General features: G+C 52.2%; 1 protein-coding gene across 7 annotated transcripts in view; it reads right to left on the bottom strand.

Moving 5' to 3' along the window:
- ASTN1 (astrotactin 1) overlaps positions 1-27,087 on the bottom strand; it is a 64,264-nt gene that overhangs the window by 32,278 nt on the left and 4,899 nt on the right. For all 7 annotated transcript variants that reach the window (XM_049808518.1, XM_049808514.1, XM_049808519.1 and 4 more), the window contains exons 2-8: positions 10,681-10,868; positions 7,212-7,605; positions 6,236-6,382; positions 5,696-5,803; positions 4,438-4,587; positions 3,403-3,570; positions 3,109-3,193 (exon numbers count right to left, since the gene is read on the bottom strand). In XM_049808518.1, the coding sequence (XP_049664475.1) occupies positions 3,109-3,193; positions 3,403-3,570; positions 4,438-4,587; positions 5,696-5,803; positions 6,236-6,382; positions 7,212-7,605; positions 10,681-10,868 (1,240 nt within the window). The remainder of the gene's footprint in view (positions 1-3,108; positions 3,194-3,402; positions 3,571-4,437; positions 4,588-5,695; positions 5,804-6,235; positions 6,383-7,211; positions 7,606-10,680; positions 10,869-27,087) is intronic.

Genomic DNA, 27,087 nt, shown 5'->3' on the forward strand with positions numbered 1-27,087 from the left:
AACCCATAATCACTGTAAATAAAGACAAACCAATGGCAAACCTATCTAAACCAATGGGTTGAAGTGAGTTTTCAGATAAAAACACCACCCTAGGAAAACAAAAGAGGTCATAGCCAGACCACATTGCTCCCAAGCACACCAAGGGATTTGGCAGAGCCCCCAGGTCCTGCTTTGCTGACCTCCCCCTTGCTAAGAGCCAATGTGGCTTCTCCAGGGACTGACTCGCTGCCTGGTTTCCACTACCTATGGCTGCAGCACATCGCTCCAATATTGGAGGGGTTAGGAGGATATTAGACAAACAATGGTCACAAACAATTCAGGCACAGTTGATCTTGCCTTGGGATGCAGGGAGAGAGTAGAGGATTTGCAGACATCTCTTTCAGGTGAGCCTGTGGGCAACCTTGTTAGGCTAGGGCTGGGAGCAAGCTGATGAGCGCAACAAAAAACAGCATGGCCTGGCAGCTCAACCACCACCCCAAAAAGCATAAATACCATGTTAAAATTACAAGCTATTCAGTTAAATGGGCTCTGACAAGATGGTTCCACTGGACCAAAGATCCTTCATCACAGACATGACCTTCTGGAGGCCAAGGGTTCACAAAGGACACCTTGGAGAGGTAGAAGACACCTCCACCATCACAAGCCCTTGCAGGCAGAGCTGCACCAAGCAGCACCTGGACATCAGAAACAGATTGCAGCGCAGAAAAATCCTCACTGAACATCAAGCTGGCCTTGGCATCACAATGCTTAGTGTGGACGTGCTTTCAAGAGCCCCTGTAAATTATTTCAGCTGCTACCATTTTCTGAAACAAAAATCTGACAAGTTCAAGGAAGAAACACAAAATGACCCTGGTTTCAAACAGCTTGAGAGAGGAGGTCTCAAAGGGTGGTGCTGAAAAAGTCCTGACACTGCAGCATTGGAGCCTTCTTGAGAGCCCAGAGAAGGGCAGGACTTTGACGGCCCCATAATGGTCTAGGACTGTGTTGCGCTTTCGGGAAAAAGAGATCTGCTAGGTTTCTCTGCCCCAAACAGAAAAGTATGTTGGAAATGCTGCGTATAATTTGTCATAGCCAACTTTGGTATATAAGAAAAGACCCGAGACAACATGTATCCTGGTCAGGTATGAACACTATTGCAGGAGGAAAAGCAGAGGTTCAAGCATGAGCATGGAGAAGGCTCCCATGGGGGCATCAGGATGGAGCTGGGTCTGAAAAACTGCCCCAAATCCCCTGGAGGAACGGAGTGGGTTCAGAGTACCTGTCAGGTTGGCATTACTGAGACTAAACCTGGGTCTGGAACTGTGAACAGGTCCAGAGGGCTGCAGGAATGGATTTTTCCTTCCTGCCCTTGGCTTCTCTCCTGTTTGTTACCATCTATATTTTCTCCCAATTCACCTGAAAGCAACTTTTTCTCCACTTTTGCTTTAGACAATGGAGCAGCTAGATTGGGAAGAAGCTAGAGAAAAGCAATGTGCATGGGAGGAAAAGTGTGAAGCTACAATTCCATGCCCAGGAGCAAAGGAAAAGCAGAGGGGAAGGCAGCAAATGCTTCTGCACCTGTGCTTATCCATTTTTACTATCCGCCTCAATGGACAAAGTCATTTACCTTCTTGCTTTTTGCAAGCTGGTGGCTCCAGCACACTGCTGGTAGCTCTGATGGAGGCACAGGCTGGCACCAAAGCCATGTACGGTCATGGGTGGCTGTGGGCTCTTTCCAACCCACTATGAGATACTCCTAAACCCAACACATCCCCAAACAGGGAAGTCCCCCGCAGGGGAAATACCCCCTCCCATGCCCAAGTCCCCATTGCTCAGTGCCTCTTATTAGATGGGCACAGAAGAGCTGGGGACATCCCTGTCAGACACTTGTCCCCTGGGGACAAACAGGGCAGGGAGCTGTATTTCTGCCTGTATTTTCCCTGTGGTACCTCGTAGTGGTGTGGGGACTCTGACCACACCATTCAGCACATCCCCAGCACGGGGTCAACTGACTCATGAGCATCACCCTGTCCTCAGCCTGGCTCAAGGCACCCACAATGACGGCCGCCCTTGTCTCCCACAGCTGGTGCTCCACACTGGATTTAATTGCTCAATTGCTTTTAAAATGAAAAAAAACCCACCAAAACACAACAGAGGGGGCTGGAGACAGAGCAGCCGTGCTCTCCCCGGGCCCCAGTTCAAAGGGATGCAGCCGGGGGCTGGCCGGCGGGGGCAGCCCCCCATGGCTGCCATCCTCCAGTGCAGCAGCACGGCAGGGGTGCCGCCAAGCCCAGCCTTTGATGATTTTCTCTTCCTGCTGTGAAGACTAATGACTTCAGAGAAGGCGTCCTGCCATGCGCAGGGCTGCCGATCCAGCAGCAGCACAACAAGACGAAGGGAGGAAAAAGGGGGTTGGAGGTGCCGGTGCACATGGGGCCTCTGGTTTTGGGGGTGTCTTGGCTTTCTGTACACTACCTCCAGCCATCCCTGGAAGTTCCCATCTGCACATCAGAGACCCATGAGTGTTGAGGACCAGAAGGAGCATCCCCTGAGGGTCAGAGAGAGATGGGAATGTTTGGGATCCCCCACCAAATTGCTGCCAAAACATCAGAAAAATTTCCCTTTGCACTTCCAGGGATGTAAAGCTGTGGAGCAGATGGCGAATGCACTGTTCCCTCAGGCCATGGCATCGAAGCATCTAACCTGCCCAGTTTTCCATGGGGTATACTCATTCCACAGCCTCCCTCCTCCACCGAGGACCGCAGCTCGACCTCAGCCCTCCTCTGATGCCTCGTACACCCAAACCGAAAGCCCCATGAAGCGCAGGATGTCAAGGAGAGTGCTCGCAAGGGGAAGAGGAGCAGCTTTGATCTTCTCCAGGGGGTGTTTACTCTGAAACCTAGCAATGGCCTCTTTTACATCATCTCTGATTACTTCAAAGAATAGAATTCCTTGCCTCCCACAGACCTGCTGCAGAGCCCAGCCATGCGCTGACCTTACGATTCACAGAGACTCCTCTAACTCTTTCATGTAAGACGATTTGCCACAGTGCTGCTACGCTGCTGTTGAAGCTGAGCAGCTCATGCAAGGACAGTCCAAGCCTGGGCATGCTGCGGCAAGCGCACTCACCCCTGGTTCGTTCCCCACTCGTTCCGGATGCAGAGATGCTTATGCACGGGGTCCTTCATGTAACCCTCGTAGCAGAGACACTCACCTATGGAGAGAGGGAGGGGGACATGAAGGACACCGGAGGACAAGGCTTTCCACATGCTTCCCTGCCAAACCCAGCCTGGAGCCGACCGAGGCACCCAGCAGCTCTGTTCTTGCACGTGGAGCAAGGTGAGAAAAGCATCTTCCCACCAAAGCTGGGTTGAGCAGGCAGAGGTGAGCTCCCAAACCCACCCCGACTGCCTGACTGCCTACCAGTCTCGGGGTCACACTGGTGCTCGCAGGGGTCAAGGAGGCGCCGGGCGCAGAGGTCCAGGGCCCAGGGCCCACTGGAGTTTTGCTGGGAGAAGAGGATGACCTGCGCCGGGTTCAGCCAGTCGCTGGCATCCAGCTGGCTCCCCTCCAGCAGGATGAACCGGCTCCCTGCCGCCGAGAGGGGAGTTAGTGGTGGCAACCCGCTGCTGTCCTCTGCATCCTGTGACGGTCCCCTCCATCTCGTGATGGATCCCTCCATCCCCTGCCCATCCCCTCCATCCTGAGACAGTGCCCTCTGTTCCGCAACAGCCCCCTCTGTTTCACAATTAATCCTTCTGTCTTGTGCCCAGCCCCTCTGCCCTATGATGGCCCTCTCCATGCCATGCCTGTCTCCTCCATCCCGTGACAGCCCCCTCCATCCTGTACCTCACCCCTCTGTCCCACAACAGCCGCCACCATCCCACACCCATCCCCTCGGTCCCACGCCTGTCCCCTCTGTCCCACACTGATGTCCTTCATCCCATGATGGTCCATGCCATTCCATACCCATCCCCTCCATCCCATGCCTGTCCCCTCTGTCCCACAATGGTCCCCTCGGTCCTGTACCCATCCCATCAATCCTGCACCCATCCCCTGTGTCCTGCACTGGTCCCCTCCATCCCACGCCTGTCCCCTCCATGCTGCACCCATCACCTCTGTCCCGCAACAGCCATCCTTGTCCTGTGTCTGTCTCGTCTGTCCTGTGCCCCTCCCCTCCATCCTGTACCCCTCCATCCCTCACTCCCACACTAGTACCCTCCATCTCACCCCTGTCCCTTCCATCCTGCATCCATCCCCTTCATCCCGCAACGGCCACCTCTGTCCTCCACCCATCCCCTCTGTCCTGTGCCCATCCGCTCCATCCCACACCCATCCCCTCTGTGCTGCCCTGGTACCCTCCATCCCACAACTGTCCTCTTCATCATCCTCTCCTCCCCTCCATCACAGCTTACAGAATGGGGCAGGAGGGGGTGGGTAAGACCGTGGGGTGCTCACCATCAGCAATGAGGTGCTCAGGGACGTGGAGGGTGATCTTGACAACAAGGGGGCAGCTCATGTGGGAAGAGCACACCAGGCTGATGATGCAGCTCGTCACGCTGATGAGGGTCAGTGTGGTCTTGTTCACAGGGCTCCGGGGGGACCCCACTGAAAAACACAAAAGCACAGTCAAACCTGAGACCTGGGGGACCCAGGAAGATCTTGGGGTGCGGCCAGGAGACCTCAGGGTGCAGAGACCCTGCCCAGCCCCCTGGAAATCCAGTGGCAATCCAATCAAGCAGCATTGCTTTGAATTTTCAAGAGCATGAAGCAGCTTTCACTGTGGGACACTCCCTTCTGCCTGCTGCGGCCGGGGTCTCCCTGAGCCCCCGCAGACTGAGCTCTCCCACACCCCTGCACCGCAGCACGCTGAGACCTTTGCAGCAGCAGGACTTTAAAGCAGAGCAGAGATTTTGAGGAGAAGAAATGCAATATTCTCCCCCCCCCCCCCCCTTCCTTCTTCTCAGCACTTCTCTCAGGTTAATTTTGCCATGACAACAGCCTTCTGGATGCCTTTGAAAAAGCACAGGAGAGCCCTAACTGCTAAAGGCATGGAGGTCTTTGACTTTTAATCTCTCAGCTGAAGAAGCTGAGTGGAAAATGCTGGCTGGGGGCTGAGCTATCCCCTGCAGAGACAAAGCCTGAACCAGCCTCTCAGCACCCAGCATGGGCACTGGGGGTGAAGGAGATGGCTCCCAGTCCCACCACTCCCAGAAAAACAAGGCACCATCCAACAAACAAGGCTCAGTGAGGGAAAACAGACACAAACTCTCCCCGGAGGAGAAAACCTCCCAGAGGGATGGTGCAGGGCAGTGGGGTGAGACTCTTGCCTGGGGACCAAGCCTGTCCCCATCCCCTGCTGCACATACAGCTCATACACGTACGGTGCCAGAGAAAACCCACAGCAGCACTGTGCTGAGAAGCAGCACGGGAGCTCATGGGCCAGCCTTTGAAGTGTGTTACTCATTAATACACACCAGAGCTCAGCAGAAGCCTCCAGCAAAAAATCAGAATATATTTCATTCTCTGCTGAGAAACTCCACTGGAGAGCAGCAGCAGCCCGCTACGGGAGCAGGGACCGGCACCTGCCCATAGCAGCCCGGATCACACTTGGGTTTCCATCTTTTGCTGATGGAAAGTCTCTGAACCTGGAGAGGTGACAGCAAACAAGGCAAGGGGGCCATGGCTTGCTGCCCACCTCTGCTCCCGCACCCACCTCGGCTGCGCCTCCGGCTCCTTGAGGGATCCGTATAGAAGGTCAGCTGGGGATCGGTGTCCGCTTCCGTCCCCGAGTCCCCCTCAGGGTTGAGAAACGCTGAGCCGGCTGCAGGGGATACCAAGTGTGGTCACGGTGGGGCTCGCACCATGCTACTCCAAGCTGCTGCATCCTACATCACGCTTTCAGGGCAAGCCTTGCCTTGAAGACCAGGAGCCGCGTCTGCTGGACGCAGCAGGGACACCCCTTCCCACCACGCACAGCCATGCCCCCTGCCATGGCTCCCATTACCTTGCAAATTTTCCGGAGGCTGTGCCGGTATCATAAAATATTTACCGTGGCAAACGCCCTCTGCATCTTTGCAACCAACCGACCCACCCAACATCATTTGCATCCTTGCAGACACCCTTTTTCTGCTTCCCTCCACCCAAACCCTCCTTTCCATGCTCCCACTGGCCCTATGTCTCCACAAGGGTGAGTTGCTGGAGCTTGGGTGGCTGGAAGCTCAGAGCACCCCATCCCTCCCGGGACCCCCCCTACCTCGTGCTTTGTTGTTGATGCGCTTGCGCTGGCTGCTGGAGGTGTGGGACAACAGCGTGGCTTGCTGGTGGTTCGAGTCCACAGGGCTGGTGGCGATGATGTTGTCCTTGTACTTGTTCATCAGGGACAGCTTAGCATTATCACTCCCTGAGCAGATAGAATCAAAGGCAAAATCTTTCAGGGATAAGGATTTTTTAAAAAGAGGGAGGCGAGAGAGAGATTTCCTTGGATCCATCTCCAGCACCTGCGTGAGGCGACCAGGGTGCCATGGCCAATAGGCCGAGCTGCCCCCAATGCACCCTCGTGAGCATCTCAAAGCTCGAAGGGACCCGCCACCTCCACCAAGCTAGCCAAAAGCTGAGATTTAACATTCAGTCTCTCAGGCACTTTTGCATACCCAAGTCTGTAAAGAAATCTCCTGGAGAGCTATAGGAACCACACCATGGTCTTCCCAAACCACATCTCAGTTGAGAAGGCTCCAGTTGGATGGCTCAGTTGGCAATATGGCCAACAAGCAAGTGTGTTACAAGCTTCAAAGAATCCCTGCTGATGATCAGAAGACAGTGTTAACTCTGAATCATACTGATGACAAGTATCATTTTGATACTAAAAACCTCAGCTGAAGAAGACACCAGAAATCCTGGGATATAGAAGGGAATTTTGGGGGTCACCATGGGGTAGCTCAGACGATACACCATTCTGGTTCTCCATCAGGGCATGGGAATCACAGTCCTTCCCTTCAGAACTCCACCCCACATTGTCCCAGCCACGTCCCACTCAGCAGGGACTGCTCTCAACTGGCTGCAAGGTCTCTGAGCAATGGAAGCACCTTCAGAGTGCCACCAGCACCTCACACACAACAAAGCCCCAGAGAAACGGGGAAAATACTCAAGGGAAAACATGTGTATGGAATAATAGAGAGAAGATGAGTTGGAAAGGACTCAGCTAAGTCCATGCCACCCTGTCCCATCCCCACCTGGTGTGAGGTCCATGCTGGCCTTCTCATTGCAGCCTTGCAGTGAGTCCAGGGTGCGGGTGACCTGGCTGGCGAAGTCCTCCCCGCCGTTCATGCACTCACGCTGGAGGTGGTGCCGTAGGTCGGTGATGTCGTACTCGTAGCCGTCCAGGATAGGGGTCTCGCGGATGCTGAGCGTCCCGCTGGAGTTGTGGCCCTGCACACGGGCATTGCGCAGGCTCTCCCGCCCGTGGCCCCCGATCAGCACCGAGGGGATGTAGTGGATCTCGTTGGCTGCCTCGGCACTGGCACTTTTCTGGGGCTGCGGCACTCTGCGCCGCTTGCACCACCGCCGGCGGGTGTAGAGGATCATCACCAGGCAGAGGATGGAGAGCAGAAGGGCGATCATCCCTCCCTGGGGGCACAAACGCAAGCAGGGCTCAGCCAGGGACCTGCGCCAGCCGTGCCCCAGGGATGCAAACACCCTGAGGATGCTCCGGGCTGGCCAAAGCAAAGGCAATGGCGAGAGGAGCCCGGTCATGCCGATAAAAGGGTGCTGGCACAGGGAGCGCCCAGATTTGGCCAAGTGCTCCCAGCTGAGGCCTGCCTCAATCTGGACCAGCTTTGAAGTCACCACTGAGGCATGAAAAAGCAGCATTTAAAGCAGAGCGTGTTTTGTTTCACTCTCTCACGACACGTCTGTGAAAGCAGAGATCAGATTTATTCAGGCAAATGCTCCTACAGGCAACTTTTTCTGACCCATTTCCAACCAGTTTCAGGGCTGTCACTCTCAATCTTGGGAGATTTTCCCAGGGTATCCTGCAGAAATTGCAGCACGGATTAAAGGAGATCAAGGCTCGAGACAGCCAGATGACTGAAGCGTTGTTTGGGGAACGCCAAGGGGGAAGAGACTGAAAAAGCTCCTGCCCCACAGGGATGGACCCCAAAACTGCACCCAGCCCTGCCACCTCGCCACCCTCACCCTGCCCAAGGTCACCCTCCTGCAGAGACATCGTCACTGCACACAGATAGAGGCAGCAAGATGAAAGCCCAAGCTGGCCCTTTACACCCAATCTGCTACTTAATAATACTATACTAATCATCATCATCATCATCATCATCATGATGCAGAGCAAGCTAAGAGCTCCATGTCCATCCATGGCTCTGGTCCCCCTCCTCTTTTCTATGCAATAGGTGATCTTGATAAAATAAAATATTAGTAATAAGCTGCTCCATTAGGATAAAACATTAAGGGAATTATTGAATAAGAAGCAGGAGAGACAGCTGGAAAAGGAGCTCTAATGGCTATTACAGGTTAACCGTCTTTCATTCCCAGGGTGACGGAGCTGCGATGCACCCTCACAGCCTCTTTCCAAACTTTCTTTAAAAAAAAGGAAAGAAAAAACAAAGAAACTCCAGTGATTAAGGAGACAAGCAGTCCAGCAGAGGGGTGGGGGCTGGCTGGCATGCGACGTCTCTCCGGCCAGGAGCCTGCAGCCAGGAGGATGGGAGATCACTCACTGGGGCTGAAAACTGGCACTGGATTAATTTCTGGCCGTGTTCGTACTGAGTTTTTTAGTGATAAAGTCAGGGCCAATTCTCTATCACATTCAAATCCCTTTGAGTTGCTCTGATCCCTAAATAAGTGGGGGCTATCCCCATCGCCACCAGAGATGGCCTCCCATGTCATAGTTCTCCATCACCCTGGGGAAGGGTCCACCTGCAGATGGGGTGACAAGCAGGTGGGAGTAATACTGGGGCATTCCTGGCTTTCCTTTGCTGCCCTCTGTATGCACATCAAACCCCCCAAACACCAGAGAGCTCTGCCATATGCCTGTGGTGGTAAACAAGGGAGAGCAAGCTGGAGCTCAAGTCAGGTGGGTGCCCATTTGTTTAGGACTGCGTCTGTGGGTTCTCAAAAAAGACCTGTTATATAATTGAAACTGACTTTCTTCTGTCCTGATAGTCTGAGAGCAAAAACTATCCCTGAGGAAAAGCAGCCTGTGGCCACCTAAGATGGGGATGAAAACCAGAGCTTGAGTCCCCTCCACCCACTGCTCGTTGGAGGGGGTCAGAGCATCACCTCAGACCCCTGGTTCCTCTCCATTGGAGCACAGAAAACCCATTCTGCCTTCATCCTCCCTCAACCCGCCACTCGCACAATGGCTGTGAGAGGAGCCCTGCGCTGGACGGGCGCGGGAGCGCTTCTCACACAGTCCACGTGCGGACTGCTGCCACGATGGATACAACCCCTCGCTCGCTCACACTTCTTCTCTTGGCAACCACATGGGAAAGAAAGAAAATCAGCCTTGAAAAGTCCATGTGATCCTGACTCCTGGCACAAAAGCCAACTTCTATTTGTCAGGCCATAAGGATGCTGCTGGAGCAGAGCTGAGAGTGATGAGGAGAAAGGGGGAGAGGGAGGATTCAATCTGTATTTACACATTTTGGTACAAGAGCAATGAGTTGCAGACATCCTTTTCGTCAGCTCAATAATAAGCCTTGTTTCAGGCACTCCTGTCTCAATCTTGGGATTCAGAGGTAACCAAGAAGACCAAGACCACTGTGGCAGAGTGGGGCCAGCCTCTCCAGAGGTGATGCACCCTCTCAGGAGCAGCTAGGAATGGACAATAAAAAAAAAGATAACCGTGCAAAATGTTTTTGGGGATGGCTTTCCCAGTGTTTTGGTTTTTTTCCTCCAGACTAATCGCGCACAAATGATGGAGGAGAAACCTGGCCTGGGGCTGCAATCTGGAAGAGCTATTGACGCTCTCATTAGGGTAGGCACCATTAAACAGCCTGTTTGCGGCCTCGGCAACACATTGTCTCCAGCTAATTATCTTCCAGAAGCACAAAAATTGTCAGATTCTTCAAATTTTTTCCAACATAACAAAAAGAAACAACCAACAAACCACAGATCCACCTCCAACACACAGATCTCTGTCTCACCCTCCTTTCTCTGCCATCAAAGCCTCATCCCCGCATATCTGGGGGGAGGAGGAAAGCTGTGCAGCCTCCGCGCATGGGAAGCTCTTGCTTACCGCACACTGCGAAACCATGGCCACGGGGCTGCAGCTCTGATAAAAGTGGTGGTGACAGCGCCCAGTGGCACCGTGACACCCGCCGCGTGCCGGAGCAGCGGGTGCTGGGCACCATCCACAGGGCAAAGGGCTCCTGACCAAGTCAATGTGAATTAACCCCGGGTTAAGGTGGTTGAGACCTTCAAAGGCCAGCACCCCCCAGGGCTAAAGGCATTCCTGCAAACATATTTGCAACAGAGAGGTTTAAAGCAGCCCAATGTTAAAGCACTGTGCATGCAGCATCATTCGGAGAGGTGCCCAAGGCATCTTAACCAGCCCCCGGAGGTGGGCCCCATTCCCCATCCTAGGGCAGCTGGAGCCAGACAGGGAAATACATGGCTTTTCAAAAGCCCCTATATTTTCTACAGGCTTCCGGACACCTAAACGGGGGCTGCCCTTCCATCACGTACCATGACGGAGATGTGGAGGATCCTCAGCTCCTCTTCTGCCGACTCAGTCTGGGGCTCATCTGTGGGGTCAAAGCCGGGCAGGTTGGGGGCCCCGTCTTGGTGGTGGATGTGGAACAGCAACGTGCCGTTCTCCAGCCACTGCTGCCGCCAGCGCACCAGTGGGATGTCGTCCGTGTTGCCTGAGATCTCTGCAAAAGCAAAGCCAGTCATGTGGGAAACGTGGAGGAGAGGGGTGATGGGGGACATTTGCCTCTTCCCCAAAAATGGGTGGAGGGACCAAGGGACACAGACAGCAGGCTCCCTCTGGTCACCTCCTGCCAGCACCATGGCTGCCCCTACACAACCCACACCCTGAAGGATTAAAGTGGAATAAAATCGTATTTCTGGGTAAAATCCAGATGTGGTGCGGGGACAGAGCACTTACCGACAGCATCTCGAGGCCAGAACCTGGGAGCCTGGCAGCATCCTTCCAGCCCTAAATTGGACAGGTTTCACCCACGTGCTTCATGATAAACACAGCTCCAGCCGTGGGGAGCACAGGATATAGGACAACTTCTCGGTGGCACTAATGGGATCGTTGGGACCATGTCGCAAATTGTTGCGGACAGGAAGTATTTCCCATCCTTTGTGAATGGAGAAACATGCATGTGGCTGCGATCGCACCTGCAGCTATGGCTCTGATTGAGGTACATTCAGAGATTTTCTGTCTTTAACCATTTTTTACAGCTCCCCACACAGGACTCAGTCCTGACATCTGCAGATGTACCTGCACCTTCTGCCCAAACACCCCAACTTTCCCCAGGTACCTTTAACTTCAGGGTTTGGGGGTAGTGGGACAGATGGACAGAGCTGGGCTGAGGAGTGATGGCAGCAGAGGACACCCAAGCAGGAGGAGCAGCTGAGGACAGGGACACAACATGTGCAGCAGGACACTAAATGCCTAATTAAACCAAATTCACCTGGCTGACTCCAAAGTTTCAGGGACATCCTATGGCTGGCTTTTAGCAAAAGGGAGCATGACACCAGCACATCCCTAGGAGAGAGGTTTTAAACACCACCTCCATCTCAGATCAGATCACCTGGATCACCATCTCAGATCACCTTGATCTCAGCCATCAGCTCAAGCCTGCCATTTGCCCAGTAGTTATTTTTCCTGAAAATATAAGCTTCAGTTGTATTTGTTGGAATGACCATTAAAAATGTGATGAGCTTCCCAGCGAGATGCAGCTTTCCCTCCTGTCTCTGCCCCATGGGAACAATCCAGCCAGACTCGTCCACTCCGTGCCATTTGTAGCCATGCGTTTTGATGGCAGTGGGAAAGAGCCCAGCTCGCTTTGCAGATTGTCATCTTTATTTTGCTTGTTTCACGCTGCCTTCAAATGAAAACTGGAATTCAATTACAGTGCTGAAAAACAACATTTAAAATTTACTGTTAATTAATTTCATTAGGCTGCCTTAAGTGAGCTAGCTACTGGGGAGGGGGGGAAAAATCTGCATCAGGAACCAGGTTCATCCTCCCAAACTGATTTGATTAATCAAAAGAAACATTAGCCGCGGAGAGCGAATTGGCAGATTGTTTCTGCTCAGCACGGCCCATATTTCTGACGGTAATCAGCGTGCTTTGAGTGTCCCAAGCAGAGAGATGCTGAGGTCTCCTCGATGACACCAGGAAGCAAAACCAAGGGGAGTTAAAGCATCTAGGAAGCCAGAAGCACGTTTGAAATTCCCTCTAACCGCTGAGCTGTGTGTTTAGGCACACAGAGCCCCTTTGAAAAGCCGGTCCTGGGAGCCGGGAGGGTTTGAAAAAGCAGATCTCCTCCTCTCCCACCTGGTCTTTATTCATGGGCTGAAAGGGGAAAACAAGCTTTCCTGCTTCCCCAACTCCCTACGGCTTCTCAACTTCAAATGAACCAACTCAAATGGAAGAAAATATTCTCCCCGCACCTGCCTGCTAACGTGAAATTAGGAGTAATTAAGGCAAGAGCTTTTATGCACAACAGGAACTCAACGTACTGACATTTGGAAAAATGTAAATACCAGCATTTGTTCCATTGTAAAGAGTGAAAATAATAGATACTAAGTATATGACATTGTGACATTTAGAAAGCTAGAGTTAAAGATGTTTTCCCCTGATCTGACATATCATTCAAAAAGCAGCACCCTTCGGCTCATTAATATTTGAGGAGGACTCCTTGATGGGAGTTATTTAAATGATTAATAGATTATAGTAAATTTAAGCCTTGAAATAGGTTGTCATAATTTCAAATTTATTTAAACAGGCTTATTTTTAAAAAGAAAAATGTATTTCAATAAAAAATTGATTCTTGTTTTAAAAGAGCACAATCCAGCCACAGAGCCTGAGTGTGTTATCCTCTCCCACGAGACATCACAACACAACCCTGCAGCTGCAACACACACAAGTTAGAAGTGCTAGAGACAGACAAAACCACCCCAGAAATCAACCACCACCACCCCAAACCGACAGGCTATGAACGCTCTATAACACTGCAGGACAAGGCTGCTCCACTGTCTCTGCTCCTGCCCTGGGCAAAGGCTCTTGAAGGCAGTACCTGGATGAGTGAGCTTCAACCTTGGACCTCCTCCTCAAAGGTCGTAGCAATACGCCAGCTGCCCCTATCCCTTTCCATTTCTGCTCAAAAAAATTGTACATATAAATGCTTTCCTGTGCCCATGCCGTTCTCCTGGAGTTTGGTTCAAGCAAGAGCAAGACCAAGACAAGACAACCAAGACAAAGATGAAGACCAAGACCAAGATTCCTCCCTAACACAGCATCGCTTTGCTCTCTCTTCTCCCAGTCCAATGAATTCCACTTTTATCTTTGTCTTGCTGTCCAAGCAGACATCTCATCACCTGGTGGGAGATGCTACAGTGACCCATGAAGCCAACTGGGGCCATTTATCTGGATGCCATAGGGGCTCAGCTCTGCCATGGGGCGGGCAGGTGCCAATCCTACTGGCCAGCTCATACTGTGGTGCCAGGAGACCCCAGAAGAGGTAGCAAATTGGGCAAAAAGCAAAAAAAAAAAAAAAGCAGGGGGAGAGGATACTTTCAAGTTCAAAAGTTTGAAAGATATTGATGATAGGGCTGGTCCCTGCATGGCTTTCATTAAAGCCTTGGATATGAAGCCATTAGCACTAATATTAACTTTTTGCACCTCTGTTAAAAAATAGCCTGCCTGAGTCAGGGGTTAATAACAGTAGGAGACCACTAATTAGGCTGTGCCGCATTCACCTGGTATCAAATGTGGCCCAGGTCCTTCATATCTACAGGAGCAGCAGCCTCCAAAGACCCCAGCTGATGCTTTCAACATAAGGGCCGTGGCTGCTCCCCTCCCAGACCATCTGGGGGGGGAAGGAAGGGGGGGTAGGAAAGGTTGTAGAGGAGCAAACTGAGGAGAGGATGAAAGTCCAGATGAAGTTGCTGGACATGGCTGGATTTATACCGCTTCATTATTGATCATCCCAAATAACCTCATTTCCCTAGGGACAGCTGTTCCAACCAAAGCAAACCAAATCCTTCTAGAGGCAACACCTCTGCATCTCCCAATTTCGGGAGGCAACACCTCCACCGCAGCCCAATTCTGCACCCGAGCTGGCACAATGCTGAAACTGTGGCCCCTGAGCCCAATATCGACATGGACCCATTCCCGTGTCCTCATTGCCCCACCAAGGCCTGGCATCGGGGCACACAAAGACAGCAACTCTCCTTAAAAACACGCACCAGCATTTTGATGAAAAAATAAAACCGGCAGAACAATTTTCCTTTCCATTTGCAAGCATTTTGCACTAATAGATGCCTCCGATTAGTCAAATGAACTCTGCCATAATGCCAGTCTCTGCAGACCCATTTCATACAGCAGAGTGCAGATTTTGACTTGGACTTATATTTCCTCATTAACATTTAAACCTGGCTTATTTTCCATCCGGAACCTGACTGTGTTTTTATTTAAGTTCCCCATTAGCTAAGGCTTTTGCTCCATGTCTAAACCTCGCACATCCTTTAAAGGGCTCTAACTCAGCTAAAGCAAGCCCTGGCCTTGCACTCCTCCAAGGGTCTCCAATGTCTGAAGTAACTCAGGAGACCTTCCCACCATGAGCCACTCGCACTCTCTGTTGGGACCTCAGGCCTTGATTACTATCAATTTAGATGTCAAAACACATATCCTGATATTTTTTACTTTGAGGTTTTTGTGACACATCTTTCATGGGATAATATTCATGTTTTTATGGGCCCATTTAAAAATATCACATTCATCACTGACTATTCATATTTTATTTGGATTTTTTTTCCCATCTCCAGTCTCAGGTAGGAAAACCAGCTCATTCTGTAGGTCATTCAGCTTTTTCAAGACAATCCAGCTTTTCCACACCAGCAAACACAAACCTCACTTTGTCTATTAGGAACCTGCTTCATGGAAGAAGGCACCTTGGGCAAAATTTCCACAAGACCCGTAGACATGGCAGAACCCGAAGGCTCAAGGAAAAGGCTCCTGCTGTATCTGAAGCCACTCTCTGGCTAGGTCAGAGAGATCACCCCACCACGACATCTGCATGTGGGGCTGGTAAAAGTGAAGCCATTAGCCATCATAGCAAGGCTGACAGCTAATCAGGTTTCTCCTTGAAACATAGGGTGCCTTTGCTTTTAGGAAGGTCATCATTACATTTCAAAGCTGCAGCCATGCCTTAGCCTTGAACTGGGATTTTTGTCCTGAATATTCCATGGCCCTAATTCATGCCTTTCTTTAACAACAAAACCCTCCATCACTCTGGGAGTAACATTGTGCCGTGCAGCCGTTTCCAGAGCGAAGGACACCAATTCATCATTAATGGGGCTGAGTTGACCTGGTTTGCTCTGCAGCTGCTGACCTTACAACACTATGTGCCACATTGCCCTGCTCTTCCCTGCGGACCCAAGGACGTGCCCAATGACACCTCTACAACATCCCCTCCGAGGTTATTTTTCCACCGCTTTTGTCAATTTTGACCAAAAGCTGGGAAAAACAACGATCAGACTGGGACATTCGCTGGTGTTTGATTTTCACTCCTGTTTTGTTAGTCTGGGCCCATTTGCTGTAACTGTGAACTACAGAGGAGATGTGGGAAGAGAGACAAATCCAGCTCCTGGATCAACACTTGGGGGACATTGTCATGTCTCACCACAACAGTGAGCAAAAGCAAAATAAAGAGAATGTGTGACGACGACCTACAAGATGCAAGGTTGATATATAAACCCCAGAAAGGACCACATCTGTAGCTGATATCGCACCCTGAATGCCATCACATCACCTCTTCCAGTGGGAAACACAGGTCTCTACAGAAAGAGCCCAAATGATGGAGAAGCTCCCAGTCAGCCATGGAAAATTACTGCCCTGGCTAAATCGCCTCCCAGAAAATCAGTGAGATGGAGAGCACGAACCCCTCAGCCCAGATGGTGCTCACGTACAAGCAGCGGAGGAGGACAGCTGCTGGATTCCACTAACACAACAGCCATCGCTCAGAAAGGGTGAGCAACCAGAGAAGCAAAACTTGTCAGAGGAGACCCCAATCGCTTTAAAAAGCTCTTGTCCATCACGGAAATTACAGACCAGTAAATTCTACTTCTGCCCTGGACAGTTTGTTAGAGGAACCAGTAGGTGTGTGGGTAAATATGGGTCACTCAACACTGTAAGCCAGTAGGTAAGGGTGATCCAGTTTGATGGACTCATTTCAAAGAGTTCTTGTCAAAATCCACCCTCAAAGTTTCCCAAAGCACCAAAGTGTGGTTGGGATAAGAGGGAAAGTCCTCTTGAAGCCCACCAGGTGGGGGAGGAGTAAGAGGTTAGTTTTCACAATGAAAGGAGGTTACCAAGAAGCCCCGCAGAGATCTTTGTTAGGACCTTGGCTGTTCAGAAATGCTGTAGAAGAGGAGGCGAATGACAAAGTTGGTCACCAACGCTAAATTTAGTCTCCTCAAAGCTAAAGCTGCGAAGTACTGGAGGAAAGTGGGCAAGGAAGTGGGCAGGTGAAATTCAACTTTGGTGAAAGCAAGCCGATCTCAAATCCTGCAAGTGGTATTCAGGTCAGCCATCTCATAACAGAGGAGGCAAAGTTTGGAAGGTTTGGAGGAGGGGTACAAGGAAGATGAGATGTTGCAAACGGCTTTGTGGAGAGGAGAAACCAACTGTATTAGGATTCTTCAGCAAGGAAAACAAACAACTGAGCAGGGACATGATAAAAGCCTATAAAAATCATGAAGCCAGTGGAGCAGTGGGAAAGGCAATGATTATTCACTATTTCTTGCTTTGCAAGGATCAGGCACGTAAAAACTAACAAAAGGCTCTGTTTCATCCACCATAAAGTCTGAAAGCACTGAGAAAGGAAGCGAATTCAGGGAAGACAGAGCTGCCAGTGGCTATTGAGCCAGACAGCCCAGAGACAAATTCCAGCTTGAGAAATCCCTGCAGCACAGACCTTGGCAGTAGGGAAAGGACCATGCTATATATGCTGCATTTTTAGCATTTTTTCCCCCAATTATCAGGTACTTCCTACGGCTGGAGATGCCAAGGGACCACACACCTGCTGTCCCCCACACTGCCCAGTGTCTGGGGGATGGAGGGTGGCTGCAAAGCCAGGTAGGTGTTACCCAGGCCACCTTTCAAGGACGCGTCCCACATCCACACGTCCCTTCAGGAGCAGCTGAGACCCTCTGCTCGTCCAGGCGCTGTCTTGCTGAGGGAAGGAGACCCCAAGGCAGCTCTCTCCCATTAAGACAGCCCATCAACACCCAGCTGGCAACTCCCCCTCTCCAAACCCCAGCCCTCCATGCCGTCAGACCCTACAGACCAAAGACGCCTGCCAAGATTACCTTCAGCTTTCCAAGCCAGCCAGTGATTTTCATGGGGAGGCAAAGGGCTATTTATATCCATCGCGGGCTGGCAGGGAAGGTAATGGCCAGCCACTCCAGCCCATCTGCCAGGCACTTAGCAAGACATCGGAGCATATCGTACAGGCGAGGTCAGGCAGCGGCGGAGGTGGGACAGGCGGGGGTGGGGGAGGATGCATTACAGTGATGACATGGACTTCACTTCAAGGGTAAACTTCAGCCCGCTCCTGCAGACTAATTTGTTTAAGTGCTTGTTGCGCCGAGGCCAAGAGGTTGGGCAAATTAGACATTATTTTGGCGTTTTCATGCTCAGCACAGGAAACGAGCACGACCGCTCGTTCCTCATCTCCTGGGGGGAGAGCCAGGACCTGCCAGTCTTCTGGGACATGGGAGGGACGAGGTGGCCCTCCCAGGGGGTGAAACGGGATTGAAATAACTCTGTCTGCTCTCCTGCCAACAGCAGGGCCAAGAGTTTTATCAAGAGGTGATCCTTCTCTTCCTCTTACCTCCCCTGGAGGGACCAAAGCTGGTCTTGGGGGCAGGACGAATCCTCACCAGTGGCCCCATACTGGGATGAAGAAGGCAGGCACAGGCTACTGCTGTCTCAGCCTAATGTCATAAACTCTTCAGTGCTTAGGAGCTCTTACCCAATTTCAAGCTCCATTTTCAAGTTTGTGGAGAGGCTTTGAAAGAAAATGGGGAGAATGAAAAAGAAAAAAAAAAAAGAAGGAAGAAAGATGTAGAAGGGGAAAAAGTTAACTGTGCATCTTGAATTTATCACTCTTGAAAGAAGAGCTTGTCAAGAGGGCCAGAGACCAGCCAGTGCGCAGTGATCAATGGGAGGACTTTTGGGTCTAGTCAAGCTTGTTTCAGATTTACAGGAACCGAATGGAGGCATAAATCTGTCGCCGCCTGACGAAAATGGAGGTAATTAAATCTGCAGGTGTATATAATTGTCATATTGATGATCTATATAAATCAGCAGAGCCAGCAGAGGCACAAAGCACCACGTTGAGCACAGAGCCTCCCCACAAGGAGCTGTTTGCCCAGCTGCCTGGCCAGGGGACAGGGCTGGTGGGTGCCAGGACACAGCCCTGGGGACAGTCCTCTCACCCACACAGACCTGCCCATCACCGCGAGAGACTTTCTCCAGATTGGCCTCATGGGCGGCAAAAGCAGCAGGACCCCCTGCTGCTTTCAATGGATGCAATTACCTGCGGTCTCATCCTGGCTACTGCAAAATCTCCCGTGACTTCAGGAGGATGAAGATGGGACCCCAGGCGTTGAGATGCCCGACCATGGATGCCGCAGGGGGCTCTTTGCAGCCGCTTTGAAGCTCCAAGCCCAGGTGCAAGTGGGGCACTGACTTGATCTTGTAGCAACTCTTTTTTTATTTAATTTATTTTAACCTTTGTTATTTTGGGAACTTTGAAGCCTAAGCTGCTCTGAGGCGGCTGCCTTTGTAGAAAGGACAGAAAGTGCAGAGCAGGGATTTGAAAGAGGGGGAGAAATAGGGAGGGGAAGAAACGGTGCTTCACAGCTGAGATCTACAACAGCTCCTTCACTGTTTCTCCCGCATCCCAACAAACCCACCCCGGGAGGCACTCAGGGCTCTTTTACCAGCAGCTACAGGAAGTCTGGATGCAAAGCAACCACGGTGTCTTCCATTTATCTAACACTGTGACCCAGAGGAACCTCAAACACCATTGCATCCCTTCTCCCACCTCTCAATGGGACACCCCTCGGTCCTTGGGGTGGCTGCAGAGCATCCTTCCCAGTCGCCACAGCTCAGTCCCACTCCTGATGTGCATGTCAGTGCCATGGGGACACATTTATTCCCGCTGTGCCAGGAAGGACAGGAACATGAGGGAAGGCTTTCCCATCATCTTTGCCAGCCAAGCCCCCTTGCACATGACCACGGGCCAACCCTGCTTCCTAGGTCGAGTGCTACATATGTGAGGCAATTGGATAATTAAAAATTAAGCAAGTGCTTCTGCATTGCAGTCCAAATTATGTAACACCGCTCTTCAGTTTCAGCACCCATCAGCTTTCCTGCGATCACACAGCAGTACAGCCCTGCCTGTATTTGCCTGCCTGTCTTTTCAGGCAGGGCTGGCACCATTGGTAGGGAAAAGGAAACCCCGATGTCATAACCATGGGCAGAAAGTTGCCTCACATTCACATGGGGGGAAAAAAAGGAGGAAAATCTACTGATTTTCTTAGTCCAGTGCTGAAATCTGAGATGGCCAGAAAAAAGAGGATGGAGCCAGGATGCTCCAGCCCAACCAAGTGCCAAGGGTCACCCTGTCCAGGAGAGCACCCCCGTGACCAGGGGTTTTCTGAGCGAGGGGCTGCTGCCTCTTGCTCCTCCTGTGCCAAAGGGAAACAGCATCCCATTTTAACAAATAAGCAGCATTTCTGTAAGCAAAGAAAATTAAATCAAGGCAAGGAAGTGAGCTGTGTTTTCGGTATCTCGAGAGGGAAGAGCCCTGCCAGACTCTGAGCACCTGGTAACTGCAAACTCCTGCATTTACAGCCACTTATTTGCTTTAACCCTGCAGGCTCTGGCTGTTGCTGAGACCAGGACTCAGCAACCCATCCTGCCACCTCCTCCTTTCCTTGGCCAGAACCCCACTGAATACACAGGCATGGCCCCTGCAGTGCTATTCCCAGGACACGGATCCTGCTACATGGTGCGAAACCAGCCATGAATTCCTGCTGTGATTGGCCCCAAAGGGCGCTTTATTGGACTTTGTGCACAGTGGTTTCAAGAAGCCACCAGGGATGCCGTGGCTCACACCCATGGTGAGTGGCTCTGCCAGTACCCTCCAACGCCCCTTGGCTTTCGCGTGGTCTCTCCGGTGATTTACTATCTCCTGCCATTGCGTCTCTCCTCCCACCTCACGGCCCTTCCTTTCCTCCCCTCCCTCCATCACCCCAATGCTTTCCTGCTGCTGTTTCACACACATGCTGCTTTTCATCCCACGGCACATGAAAAGCCCTTCTTCCCCGGTGCTGAGCTTTAATTAGAAGGAGGCTGGATCCAGCCCGGGCTGTCCACACCATCATCATCCCGCAGGGAGGCATGCACAAACCTCTGCATCCCTCACTCAGGCCCCAGCCCCAGTGCCCGCGGGGCACCCCTTCACCCCAGTTTGTGCTGGCCGGCGTTGGGGGGGACTGGGCAGGTGATGCTCAGGGTGGGCAGCTTGAAGCTGAGTCCTCCAGCTGTTAACCAGAGATGTGCCTTACTTGACAAGCAAGAAAGGGGGAAAACATGATAATAAAAAGCTGTGGAAGCCAGCCCAGGTCCAAGGTTGACTAAGCAGGCTCGATGCATGTGATATCCTCCCCTCCCCAGCTCACAGGCATTTCCACCATCCACCAAGGGGACTGCGCTACTTCTGCGCACCAGGTCTGAGCTCACCAGGAGCGCTGCACACCTGGGAAGAAAGCAGGTCCTGATGAGAAGCTAATAAAATTGATTTGATTTTTCCCTGGAAGGATGTTTCAGGTACTGTCTTGCTTGTGGATGCTCGGACACATACCCCAGCCCAGCTAAAGCTGCGCCTTGGCATAAACTGGGACGAGACCCCCTGCAGCTCCCCAGTCATGGGCTGGCAGAGACATTTCTAATTCCCCTCAAATTCCCAGGCCACATGTGTCATGTCTGCAAAGACAAACTCCCTGGCTTGTCCCTTTTGCCAGCAAGAAAGCCAGCAGCAGCTCCACGGCAGTGCGACAGCTCTTGAGTCTCATTGCTGCTCCTCTCCAGTGCTCTCCTGAAGTGGCGAATGCCAGAGCCCAGTTATTTCTGGCTGAGCAATAGAGGAAAGGTTGGGGAGATGCAGCTCTGGGATGGGAAAACAGCTCCACACTGTCATGACTGCCACCAGGAAAACAGCACCCAGAGAAGCTCAGGGCTGGCCCAGGGCGGTGGGAGGCACAACGGACTCTCTGGTCCAAACCTGACATTTCCAGGAGATTTCCCAGAGGCTGTGGACACCAAGGACATCATTAGGGGAGCAGACAGGCTGAGAGCACCACAGCAATTTAAAGTCTGCGCTGAGTCAGATCTAGCCACAGCAATTTAAAGTCTCCACTGAGCCAGACTTAGCCCCACTGGCACCCTGCGGCCACGGCTGCAAAGTTCACCCTGGCAAGAAAATTTGGGAGCACGATGTCTCCTCTCCCAGGCATCTCCCCTTGCCCACTGAAGCTGCCCAGCTTGACTGATCCCCACAGGAGCCTCTCTGCCGTGACACTGCCCTTCTCGGCAGGACAAAGGGCACTACCTCCTGATGCCACACACGTAAAGACAAACCGCCCTGACCTGCGCTGAGCCGCCCGCCTCCATGCTGGAGCTGTGCCCTGGAGTCATTTCTCATATCCTCACTCCTCCTGCAGCGCCCTGAACCCTTTGGTCACACAAACATTCCCTCCAAACCCTCCACCTACAGAGCTAGGAAGGGGGGTTTTAAGCCTTAAGCCACCTCTTCTAAAAAAAACCCCAAACCCTGCTTCTTTCTCCGTGGTGGAGAAACCCCATTATGGGAGGGTATTTGGTGACTGCGGGGCAGCGGCACTGAGAAGTACCGGGATTCCACCGGCCTGGGCAGCTAGTTCCCAGCACCATGCCCTCCCTCTCTCACTCCCCCTGGGATGCTCAAATTAATTGCCTTGTCTTTTGGACCTTTTAGCTGGAACAAATAAAAGAAAAAGGGCGGGTGCCAAAACCCATAACAAGGTCTACAGTTCCTCTGAGCTACAAGGGCTGCTTTAAATTTCGTGGTTTTTTTCTTTTTTCTTTTTTTTTTTTTTGAAGGAGGTTTCCATGGTAACTGTCTCCCATCACACAAGAGCCTGTCCCTGGGATATTTCAGGGTTGCTAATATCTGCTTTCCCAGGCAGCCACTGTGTTGTGACGGTGACATCGTGGCTGGGTTTTTTGGCAGGGGAGGAGGGTAGGGGTGCAGGAGAGAGGAACCAGAGGTGCCACTCCCAAAAACCAAGGCCAAGGTCCTGCCTGTACCTTGTTTCCCCTGCCCATCAGGCAGACTCCATTCCAAAGGGCTCTGGCAGCCAGGTAATGGTTTTGCTTGGACCGCGGACCCAATTCAGGGAGCGCTCCCAAGGCAACACAGCCCTCGCCGGGCCAAGCAGAACCAATGTGTCCGAGCAAGGGCATGGACAGGGTCTCCTTAACATCTCCTGCTGCCTTCTCCAACCCTTCTCCAACTTCTTTCCTCCACCAGGTTAATTTTCAGCTGGATCAGCTCCCTACGGGAGCGAAGCCAGCTTCCTGCATCCCTCATAGCTGCTTGCTGTGCTACGCTCGTCAGTCATCCTAATTACTGAAATGTCTCAGAGCCAGCTAGGAAAGGGACCATGTCTCCTTTTGCATCAGGGCCACAGACCCCAAACTTCTGCAACCGACATGCCACCACCAGCTAGAGGGTCCCTCAAGGATCCTTTACTTCTCCTTCAACTACAAATGGTGAAAAAAGCCCCTGTCCATTCCCCAGCAGATCTCAGGCTCTGCAGACAGGACACAGTGGAGGGGATGGGCTCACCCCCCCTGTCTGTGCCCATCACCACCAAACAAGACTCTGCAACAAAGCGAAGTGCAGGATCAGCTTAGACCACGTCTCGAACCAGACCCCAAATAGCCCAGCGCCGGCACCACAGGGTGAGCATCCATCCCAAGTATCCCCTGGCTGTAGGGCAGCAACACAGGATCAGAAATACTAACGTGGCCCGCAGGAGAGGAGGAGGATGCTCTCTTCCAGGCACTTTCTCCCCGTTAAGCCGCAGCAGGCAGCCAGAATCTGGCAATCAAAAATCTTCCCTTATCTAGACAAATCCCTCAGCCATCAGAGTGATGCTGCTTGGTGTGAGCTGCCGGCCACAGCCAGGATGGCTGCAGAGAAGCCAGGGCCTGGCAATTTGCAAGTAAAAGGACAACCAGTCTTAAATGACAGAGCCATTGCCATCCAGATGCTGCCTTAAATCTGCCAGGCAAAAATGCCTTCATTTGAAGGACTGCTCTGCAGCAAGACTCCAAGAGAAATTATTTCAGAGCCTCCATTTACCTGGCTAAGCAACCATTAAAAAAAATAAAATATAAAATTAAATAAAATTAAATGAAATTAAAAGGTAGGAAATGGGATACGGCCCAGGAGGAAATGCCTCTAGCATGGGGGGAGAGGGGCAGAGGTGAGATAGCGGGATCAGGGAGGTGTGCAGCTGCCCAAGTGTCCCCTCCACTGCTAGGACCAGAGCCAGTTCCAGGGGGTAAAACATGCTTGCAAAGCTTTGGGGGTCTTTGAGGAGTGCCCATGCGGGCAGCCCAGCCCCCGAAACTGGGACAGGTCTCAGGGCGAGAACGGGAGCAAGCCTGAGCACCTCTGCCAGGATGGGGTCTGAGAAATTAAGGCTGCAAGTGATTAAAAGGAGCCAGGAGCATTGCCCTGCACGTCCAGCCAAAACAGGGGGCCAGGCCCTCCGCAACCCCCTTGGCTCAGCACCAGTCCCCTGCCTGCCCTGCCGAATGCTGCCGGACTCTGATACCCACCACTGAAATGCCAAGCAGCCCCACGGCCCGCTCCCCCCGCTGCTTTCTGGGTCAGCAAGATCCCCTCCCAGCCCCGCTGCCGCTGGAGCCAGCTGGATGCGCAGTTGCTGTGGCAACGGGTTCCCAGAGACGAAATCCCTATTTCTTTTTCTTTTTTTTTCTTTGGTTAAGAAAAAAATGTACAAGAGGCCCTCTACATCCACCGTGCCACCAAAACCTCTGCTCCCAGTAAGAGGGCGGGTCGGCGATGGGCACAGCATGGGGGCAAGGTGTCCGTAAGGATGGGGACGTGCACCCTGTGCCTCCCTCCTGAGTCTTGGTCACCCCCACTTTGGCCATGGGGGACTTCGTCCTCCTCCCAGGGATGCTGCCCACTTTCCTGCAGCATCTTCCACCCTGACTGTTGGGTTTTAAGGGCTGCCCCTGCTCGTAGCTGAGCCGAGGCTGGTGCTGGGCTCCATCGCTTGGAGGAGGGTATGTGACCAGGCATGGGGCAGCACTCAGTGATTCATTTGCTCTGAGCAGGTCGCCTCACCCACTCTGGCCCCATCCTTCAGCTGGAAAAGGGATGTGGAGAGGTCAGGTTTACACTGCATGGCCAAGACCAAGGGCAGGAACACGGTCCATCAGCGGTTTGCACCCAAACCCTATTAGATGAGCCTGTCCTCTCCCACCAGGTGCTCCAGAGCAGGTCCAGGGCAGGGTGCGTCCCCTCGGCAGGTCCCTCCCTGCTTTGCTGGAAGCTCTGCAAGCCCCCAGGTGTTGCTGAGCAAGCATCTCACACAGCAGACCAGGCAGACGGCAGCACTCTGGATGCTGTGGACAACATCCCACCACCAGCAGCAACCACTCCAGGAGGACACAGGAAGAAGGTGGCACCCCTGGATTTGGAGGAGATGTAAACCCCAAAGCATCCATCTCAAATGCACCCCATGGTGACGGGACCTGGGGTTAGGACCCCAGCTGGCAGCAGAAGGGAATTAAGCTCATCTTACTGTCAGGGTGGATTTTGCCGGCGGGCAGAAGAGCTGCTGAGACGGGTTGTTTCGGGGTCCCTTCCCCACCACATGTCCTGGCGTGGGTGGGCTGGGATCCCCCCCCGGCGAACCCCTTGGCTGCCCTCCAAGCCTCCCAGCACGGAGGTACCAGTGGCTGCCCCCTCGGCCGGGCACGTGGGAGCATAGATCATACCTCTGGGTTTCAGTGCATGTGACAGTGTCCAGGATCAAAGCCAAGTTCAATTAATGGCTCACAATCTTATTAGAGAAATTATTTCAGGATCTTGAGTAAAAGTCCGATATATCCACTCCATTCCATTAGTCAGGCTCATTTAGTAATTCAATCAATCTAAGCAAGGCAATTGAGCTCCTCTGGTATAATTTAACTCAGTTATTCTCTAGGTACTTAAGAATTTCTTAATATTTGCTCCATTATTTCACCATTACACCTATTTCCAGGTGCAAGGTTCGCACCTGAGCGATGCTGTGGGTCCAGCGGTGGGATGAGTCCCACTGCAGCCCTCTGCCATGCCCTGGCCTCATGGGATGGGGACACATGATGGGTAACGGGGGCTCCAGTGGTGATACTGGGGTGCCCTCACCTCCCTTGGAAATGAAGCTGAGCTGGGGACCAGCACCGCAACACCCCAAGACCCACTTTCCCACTGTGGCAAGCCAGGAGCAAAGACCCACCGTGTGTGCCACCAGCTTGGGGACCCATCGCTGGTGCCCAGACCTGGGCGAGAGAAGCAGGGCCAAGCAACCCCCAACCAAAATTCAATGGGATGCTCTTCCCACTTGACGTGGAAGTGAAGAAAAAAAGGGGGGGAGGGGATAACACAACTCTGCAGCCCCTCGGCTCCTGCTTCCCTCCTCCAGGGCCATTTAGGAGCCAGGGGTGAGGGTAGGTGGTGGGGGGGGACCACCTCGCACAGTCCACGGCAGCAGGGAGATGCGTGGGATGCAGATGAGAGCCGACAGGTGTCACATCTCACCGCTTCCCCGTGTAGCCTGGAAGGAGAGCTGGGGCGGGCAGGCACGCCAGCGGCCCGTCAGCCCGATTAGCAGCATCCCCCATCTCCACAGTGGTCTGCCTCGCATCCCCACGGCCCTCCATGCTATCCTGTTATTAACCCAGGGAAGTCATGGCCAGAGCATCCACGAGCACAGCCAAGAGCTTAGCTGAGATTTAACAGAAAAATGGATTAGATATTTCGGGGAGATATTCAAGAGCAGTTAAATATGCCCAACTCATCGGTGCCTTTGAAAAATCTCACCCCTCTAAAAAATTAGAATTGATTTTGTGTTTAAAAAGGAATCTATTTAATTTAAAAGTAAGATAATTTGAAATCATGACAGCTTGTATTAAGGCCTGAGTTTATGATAATCTATTAAAGTCATTGAAGTTAAGAACCTTCTCCCATCCTCTGCTGCCAAGGCTCCCATGAGGGAGATGGGAAGCAGGAGAAGTTGGGGGGCGAGGGGCTGTGCTGCCCCTGTTTCAGAGCACGGCAGCTGGGCTGGAAACCAGCAAGGCAGAAGAAGCTCCTTCAGCTCCTCCACGCTTAGGGAAAAAAAGAAACAGGACATGAGAAACCATTCAGTATTTCAAGATCTTGAATTATCTGGCACCCAGAAAGTATGGGTGTGACCCATTGGCTCTGCTTTCTAATTCCCCAAGTCCGTTTTATGCACAAAGCTGCATTTCAAGACTTCGCTTTTCAAATATCTAGCACCTTACTTGGGTGAAGGAGTCAAAGACACCATCTTTCGCGCGTTTTTTAATTGCATCGCAAATCTCTGCTGAGCCCAAGGGGCCACGGGAAGCCAGGAGGCTAATAAATACCCCGCTCACTGGTTTATAACCTGCAAAGGACAGGGCCCAAAAAAAATTAGCAGCCCGCAGGAGTGTGAATCCAGTTAATGACATATCAAATGCGGCTGAATGCTGCC

Source organism: Accipiter gentilis, chromosome 8, assembly GCF_929443795.1.
Source record: "Accipiter gentilis chromosome 8, bAccGen1.1, whole genome shotgun sequence".
NCBI lineage: Eukaryota > Metazoa > Chordata > Aves > Accipitriformes > Accipitridae > Astur > Astur gentilis.